This window comes from Mesitornis unicolor, unplaced genomic scaffold (genome assembly GCF_000695765.1).
Source record: "Mesitornis unicolor isolate BGI_N332 unplaced genomic scaffold, ASM69576v1 scaffold27521, whole genome shotgun sequence".
NCBI classification, from domain to species: domain Eukaryota; kingdom Metazoa; phylum Chordata; class Aves; order Mesitornithiformes; family Mesitornithidae; genus Mesitornis; species Mesitornis unicolor.
In genome coordinates, this window is record NW_010162225.1 from 2,568 (window position 1) to 10,489 (window position 7,922).

The window sequence follows — 7,922 nt, forward strand, 5'->3', positions numbered from 1 at the left end:
TTTTCTTACTGAGTTCACACAGCAGCCCTGGGAACTCCACCTATCTTTGGGGAGTATCTGGCCTCTCTGCAGATGCCCAGATCAGTTCTCAACAGGAAGTTATTTTTTCCCTGTATACCTGACAAACTGATTTGCACGCAGTTTGCTGCACTTCAGGCTGTCTATCAGGGCTGGCATTTTGCTCCTGCTTGTAGACAATAAATCCCATGGTAGTTCTTGAAACAGCCAGGTCATATTTCACGGCTGATTGTGTGTAATGACAGTTCACATCCCAGAGGTGGCTGCGTTTGGTCACACTGTTCAAATACATTTTATGTCATGTAACTCTTCGATGTCCTTCGATATATAGGGACTTCTTATGCTTGTCACTTTGTAACCTTGTTTATTCCTTCATTTGCTTGAAGGACAGAAAAGCTGGAAAATTCAGACCTGAAGTGTAGCTGATCTTTGCAGAAATAATTTTAGTTTATTGAACATGATTATCCAGGAAGATTAGAAATCTCCTAACAAATTATAGTAATTTTTTTTTTTCTGAAGATATGAAAACCCTTTGTCAAAATGCAGCCTGAGATGTGGTCAGCCAGAAACTGACAAGTGGGATTTGAACAGATCATTACAATTAGTTCTTGAGCAGAGATAGTGGATATCTCTGAGGTGGCTTTGCTCAGAGCTGCTTAAAAACATAAAGATGTGTTATTTCTACCTACATCCATCTGTAGTACTGCCTCTTTGCCCATTCCCTTTGTGGTACTCTGGCCAAAGGAGGCAATCTCTTTGCAAAGCATAGCATCAACTGGAAGCTCAGGGCTACAGTATGATTCTGCTTAAGCAGAAAAATATGTTGATTTTTGTTTGCAGGTAGAATTATATTGATGTATCTGAGATTTGGATTGACCTTTTTGTTGATACCAGAGAATGTTTTTCAGCTAAGTCTGCATATTTCTCTGTTGACCTTTGATTATTTCCCCCCCCCAGCATTAACACTCTTGTGAAGATCAGTAAAAGTGCTGGGTCTATGCTGAAACCTCATGCTCCAAAGCTTATCCCAGCCCTGCTGGAATCCTTGAGTGTGCTGGAGCCTCAAGTCCTCAATTATTTGAGTCTTTGTGCAACAGATCAGGAGAAAGTAAGTGCAACTATAATGGAAAAGTATCAACAGAACAGATAAAAAAGATCTAAGCTTCATTCTGTGAACACAAAAATAGCAGATTTGGTTGAGAAGTGTGCAAAGATGCAGAGACAAATAACTAATAAGTTGCTTGGTTTTGGTTTCTTCCCTTTTTTTTCAGACTGCAATGGATAGTGCCAGACTTAGTGCTGTCAAGTCATCTCCCATGATGGAAACCATTAACATGGTAAGTACTTGATTCAAAAGGGCTCCAGTGTAAGGTATGTTCTAGAAGAATAGGAATTGAAATGGGGGCTTTACAGAATACCTCTTTAGGGTTCATTTTATTATTGTATCTCCATGTAGGTGTCTGTCCACCTTCTTTTTCATGTTCTGATTTCTCTCATCTTGTTGCAACAGCTTGCTCCTCAGAGCGGTGGTAAATAACTTTGGCTCCACTTGAGTCAGACAGATTGTTTTTTCTACCTTAAGACCTGCCTGCTTTGATGAAGAAGGCATCTTTCAAATGCTTTTCTTTGGGTGGGGGCTTTGCTGGTCTGGATTATGCTAGCTGCTATTTATCTTAATATCTGCCCACAATTCCAATATCAGCTTCTCACTTGGGCCTCCAACTGATGATAGTAGTTCTCAAGGCACAAATGCTGTCCAACCTTTGTCTGGTGTCTTAGATATCCCTACCTGGACTGTGATGGTGGAGTTGTTAAGAGAAAATGCTGATATCACTGAAAGCACTGTCAGCAGCTGGTGTTTGGCACCTGCTGCTGAAAGAGGAGTTGCTGATGCCCAGACACTGTTGTAGGGTCTGTCTTGGCAGACTGCCTATCTTCGGTAAGAGCCTGTGTGGTCCCAAATAAAAGACCCCTTTTTTCTGCTTAGGAACTGCACTCAGCCAGGGGCACATGAGCAGGGAGAAGATGTGAGCACTGAGCAAGTTTTAGGAGAACATAGCCACCAGAGCTATCCTTCGTTTCCTGTGCCTGTGAAAAAGTAACAGCAGCCAGCCCTCCTGTACGTAACGGCATGTGGAGCTGTGTTTTGGTGTTAGGTGGAGTGCCCCCTATAAATAGTGTGTAAAGCAGCTGGAGATGAAAGGCTCCATGTGAAAGTGTACTTGCTGCCACCCCACAGGCTGCAGCAGCTGCTGCTGTCCCTCCTCCAGGCCAGGGCTCTCCCCTGCCAGCCCAGTTTGGGGGAACAGTTGTGCTGCCTTGGTAAATGCTTGGGGTTTCCTTGGGGAGGGGAGAGATAGTACATCTTCCCTGGCTTCTGAGCAATCTTTTCTCTATTCCTCTATGTTCTGGTACTGTTGGGAGATTGTATCATTGGATATAACAGATTTTTTTCATTCACCAGTCTGGTGCAGAAGGGGGAAGTGACAGCAGATCAAACTTCTGGAGAGAGTTACCTTCAGTTTGTCTGTGATCCTTGAATTTGCTAGAGGGTGGATCTCACCTCTGCAGAGAGTGTGCTACATGAAGCGCTGGAAACATGAGGCTTTCTCTTTTACTCAGTGATATATTAAGCATAGGAGATTAGAAATTATACCAGTAAAATTCCTCTTGTACCTTTATGTACCTTGTTTGGCTTGACCTGTTTAAAAACTGTCTTTGTTTCATTTTATTGTCTAGTTTGGATATGTTATTGCTTCAGTTTCAGACAGCTGGGAGAATGTTGTGGTTTGTCCTAATATATGCACACCATTACACCCCTTTCCCTCCTCAAAAGGAGTTCTTGCTAGTGTCTTACTTTAAGCTTTCTAAAGCAATTGGAGTGCAGAATTACATCATTTCCAGCAAATGGTAATTTTAGCAGTGTCAGCTCAGCATAGCAGTAGGACAAGAAGATCTGTAGGTAGTGGAAGCCGCTTTGTGGTGCATTTTTCCCACCATGCAGCAAACTTTACAATTCAGATGAAGATCAGCCTGCAGAACAGAGGCAGGCCTCAGCTGGAAGTAAACCAGCTTAAGTCTACTACCGTTACTTTTCTTTTTTCTCTTCCCCTATCCCTTGTCTTTTTCTAGAGCTTGCAGTATTTGGATGTGTCTGTGCTGGGTGAGCTGGTTCCTCGGCTGTGTGAACTGATCAAAAGTGGAGTAGGCCTAGGCACAAAGGTACGTCTGTGACTTTAACAGTTCATTTGTAGAAGGAAACACTGTGAGATGTTCACATAATTACAGTTCTTTTGACTGTCTCTTTTAAAGTGACAGCTTGGGCTCATTCATGCTGAAGTCATTTTACATCTGATTCTCAATCCACCTACATTACTTGTAATTTTCTGAATGTGTGCTGTTTTAACCGTACTTTGGGACACTTGAGTGCAGAAGATTGTCCTTGATAGCTGTAAATCTTCCAGGACCATCTATCATGAGTGTGGGTCCTGGTAACTTTATAACCCCCTAATTCAATTCTTACCATACGTTTGTTACAAACTGCTTTTCTGCTCCTACCCTGGGCTCCCAGCTTATCAGGGCAGGGGCTCGGTGGGTATAAATCCTGTTATATGAGTGCATATAGTGCAGCCCCAAGTATGAAAAGTAACAACCAGGGGCTAATATTGTTTTATCCTACCTTTGTTTTCCCTTGCTATCTTTCAGGGAGGCTGCGCCAGTGTAATTGTGTCATTAACCACACAGTGTCCTCAGGACTTGACACCTTATTCAGGTAAGGTTTTTTTCTAGTGTCAGGTTTTAATGGTACTTTTTGTTGCTGTTGTGTAGGTAGTATTTCCTCCCTAGTGGCCCTTGATTTTATCACAAGAAGTGTGTATTTTTCTGAGAGAGCTGTTTGAAGTTGCCTGGTGGGTATGAGTCTGGCATGCTGGGCATAGGTCCTGGGGATGTTAAATAGCTCACCAAGTTGAAGAGGCAGAGGAAGGAGCTGAGGGAATTCGCCAGTGCCCAGTAGGAACTTGATAACTTCTTGATGCAAATGGTGAATGAGCCAACCAGGCGAGGAGTGCTGCTGGATCTTATACTCACTGACAAGGATGGTCTGGTTGCAGTTGTGAAGATTGAGGGCAGCCTTGGCTGCAGCGACCATGAGATGGTGGAGTTCAGGATCTTATGCGGTAGGAACAGAATACCAAGCAGGATCACAACCCTGGACTTCAGCAGGGCCAACTTTGGCCTTTTCCAACTTGTGTCTTTTCAAGCAATTGCTAGGGGAACTTCCATGGAACAGGGTACTAGAAGGTAAAGGGGCCCAAGATAGTTGCTTTATATTCAAGGATCAGTTATTCCAGGCTCAAGATCAGAGCATCCCAACAGGTAGGAAATCAAGAGAGAGAGCCAGGAGACCCGATGGTTAAACAGGGAACTGCTGGGCAAACTCAAGTGGAAGAAGAGAGTCTATAGACCATGGAAGGAGGGGACGGCCACTTGGGAGGAGTTCAGGAATATTGTCCAGTTCTGGGCTCATCAGTTCAAGAAGGACAGGGAATGCTTGAAAGAGTCCAGTGCAGAGCCACAGAGATGATGGGGGAAGTGGAGCATCTCCCTCGTGAGTAGCAGCTGAGGGAGCTGTGTCTCTTTAGCTTGGAGAAGAGGAGACTGAGGGGTGACCTCATTAATGTCTATAAATTTGTAAAGAGCGAGTGTCAGGAGGAAGGAGCCAGGCTCTTCTCAATGACAGCCAATGACAGGACAAGGGGCAATGGGTGCAAGCTGGAGCATAGGACGTTCAGTCTGAATATGAGGAAAAACTTTTTTACTGTAAGGGTTACAGAGCACTGAACAGGCTGCCCGGAGAGGTTGTGGAGTCTCCTTCTCTGGAGACATTCAAAACCCGCCTGGACATGTTCCTGTGTGACCTGGTCTAGGTGATCCTGCTCTGGCAGGGGCGTTGTACTGGATGATCTTTCGAGGTCCCTTCCAATTCCTCATATTCTGCGATTCTGTGAACAGGCAGAAATATCTCTAGACTTTCTTGGAGCAAACTAACAATGCCTGTGTTAGTACAGCGCTGTCAGTAACATAAACAGGAGCTTTGCTTCCTTGGGTCTTAGTCACTCCTTTACCATTTATTGTGATTTGATAGTAGAAAGAACCTTTCTGTTGCAAAATAGAAATAAAGCCAAAAGCATGGTCAGCTGGGGTGCTCATGTCACAGGAACGTTTCTGGTCAAGGTGTGCTGGCTGAGGCTAGCAGAACACTAGTTTCTGCTGAGCCTTGTTGTGTTATGCTGTGCACTTGTTTTAATATAAGGACCAGACAGACCTATAACCCAGCAAACATGCGATGAAGAAAAATTCATAAATCCAGACAGTCTAATGAAATGCAGGCTATTGTAATTCTTGCCACAGCGATAAAAACATGACACTCCTGATCAAGTGAAATCTCTTCCAACAGGCAAACTTATGAGTGCTTTACTTAGTGGTCTCACTGATCGCAACAGCGTGATACAGAAGTCTTTTGCCTTTGGTATGGGTCATCTTGTCCGGGTGAGTTGTGATATGACATAGGTTTAGGTTTTATTTTGCTTTTTTGTTGTTGGTTTTTTTGAAGTGTTTGTGTGATTTGAGTCTCTTCCCTGTTACAGACTTCCCGGGACAGTAGTACTGAGAAGCTGCTTCACAAACTCAGCAGTTGGTACATGGAGAAGGAAGGTAAGTTGTTTTTGGGGTGTTCAGTTACAGAACACTGTGCAGAAAAAGTTCCTGGTGATAGCAAAAGCCAGTAAAGAACCATTTCTGTATTGTGATGCTTGGTTTCACTGGATTAATAATTCCCACACATCATATACAATACTGTGCATTCCTGTGCGTCCCAAGAAGGAAGAGTAAGCTGTTGAAGGAAAATCCTGTTTCCAAGTAATAACATGTGATTGTTTTGCTCCTTCAGAGCCAGTTTACAGAACAGGCTGTGCTTTAACTGTGCATGCTATGGGACGCTACAGTCCGGACATAGTGAAGAACCATGCCAAACATGTGCTGCCATTGGCTTTTCTTGGCATGCATGAGGTTCCTGATGAAGAGAAAGGAGAGAAAGAGAATTCTACTCTGTGGACTGAAGTTTGGCAGGAAAACGTACCTGGTAAGTTGCGTTAAGGGTGGTAAAAGCTCTCTGGGAAGCACAGGGCAAGAAGTGCCATGCCTTCTGGAAATCCATTTTGGAAACAGAGTTCTCATGTTAAGAGATTTGGGCAGCATGTTTCCATTTTCTTCCTTGCTAGAGATGTCCTGTATGAGTTTTGGAAGGTTAGCTTCTCTGTGGCTATTTAAAATAATCGCAAAGGTGTTGATCGCTGAGGATGCACAGGTACAGATTGTGAGGCACTGAATGCTGCTGTAGTAGGGCCCTGGTCATGGTGCAGATAGCTGGACGTTTTCAGAAATTTAGATGCCTGCCTTTAAGGGCTGCTGTACACTCTGAAGTTACCAAGGACTTTGGCCTGTGTCTCTGCTGGAGCTCTTTCTGTTGGTGCCTGTGTTTTTAACATCAATGAATGAATCTACGCTGTATAAGGGCTGCTTTGCCATGCTTTCTGTCTGTAGAGGAATATCTGGATGCATGGTGAAATGGTTCTGCTGGCTTCCTTCTCTGACTGGATTTTGGATCTAGTCCTTCAGTCAGCAGATTACTTTTCTGGAATTTGGGAAAGGAGCTGCAAAAAGGTTTTCCAGTGACCTTGTTCTTCTTGTATCCCTTAGAAACAGGCTAACACAATGTCTAGTGTCTGCCACATGGTAGGACTGAGATGAGATCTTTATATATATGCTAAAGATTTTCTTTGGAAGCACCCAGAAAACAGAACACACCTGCAATCAGCCTGGGAGGAAATCTTCATCCTTTTGCCTGAAGTAGGCCTTGCTGATATGTTTTGTGGCCAAAAAAAAAGATAAATATGTAACTGCTTTTTTTTCTTCTTCTTTTTTTTTTCCAAATAGGATCAGAGTTTGTTCTGTGGTGAAATTACAGGTTTCCTCTGTTTGACATGCAGGTACTCAGGGTGGCATCAGACTGTATATGCAGGAATTGATAACCATTACCCAGAAAGCTCTGCAGTCCCAGTCCTGGAAGATGAAAGCCCAGGGAGCAGCTGCCATGGCATCAATTGCCAAACAGACAGGCTCCCTTTTACCGCCACATCTGGGAATAGTGCTTTCCGCACTGCTGCAAGGCCTGCCAGGGAGAACCTGGACTGGGAAGGTAAAAAAGGAACTGGCACCTCGTGCATTGCTGTGAGCACCAGCATGCAGCCCTCAAGCCAGGAAATGCTATGTTCTATGCTGCATGTGCAGGGACTCTGGCTTAGGGAGTCTGCCTTTTGCCCTGCATTTAGCAGATAAAAAATTACAGGAAAGGTAAGTAGATGGAGTTCAGATTGCTTTAGGAGCTGGGTACCCACTTTGACTACTTCCACTGCACCATATTCTAGGGTTGAAGGGAATGAGCTTGTGCTCAGAGGCACTGCAAGGCCCCAGTTCAGTGCAGATGGACAGCCAAGTCCTCTGCAGCCTCTACAGCAGAAGTGGCAGCAGCCCGACATTGCTTCTCTAGACATTGCTTCTCTAGGCTGGTGTCATGGGTGTATTTCCTCTTGCAGCCTGAGTACAAAGATTTCCCCTGTGTGGCAGGACTGTGAGAGTGTGAGAAGGAGATAGATTACTGGTGTAACACCCTATCCTCCCTCTCACAAGCTCAAGAGGAACATGTGGTCACCAAGGCTGTGGACCCCTCACCCTCTGTCTGTGAGGCTGAGGAGAAGCGCAATGAGGAATGGCAGCAGGTACCTGCCCGGTGCGGCAAGCACGTTGCTCCCACCATAACATCAAATTCCTAGATCCCATTACAG

General features: G+C 44.5%; 1 protein-coding gene across 1 annotated transcript in view; it reads left to right on the plus strand.

The window, feature by feature from the left end:
• Positions 1–7,276, plus strand: part of LOC104547748 (proteasome-associated protein ECM29 homolog) — a gene marked incomplete at both ends in the record, with an annotated part of 8,605 nt that extends 1,329 nt beyond the window's left edge. Inside the window, 8 exons of the mRNA XM_010193562.1 lie at positions 976–1,126; positions 1,290–1,355; positions 3,151–3,240; positions 3,724–3,790; positions 5,477–5,568; positions 5,667–5,733; positions 5,969–6,160; positions 7,068–7,276. Coding sequence (XP_010191864.1) covers positions 976–1,126; positions 1,290–1,355; positions 3,151–3,240; positions 3,724–3,790; positions 5,477–5,568; positions 5,667–5,733; positions 5,969–6,160; positions 7,068–7,276 — 934 coding nt within the window. The remainder of the gene's footprint in view (positions 1–975; positions 1,127–1,289; positions 1,356–3,150; positions 3,241–3,723; positions 3,791–5,476; positions 5,569–5,666; positions 5,734–5,968; positions 6,161–7,067) is intronic.
• Positions 7,277–7,922: the final 646 nt, after the last annotated feature.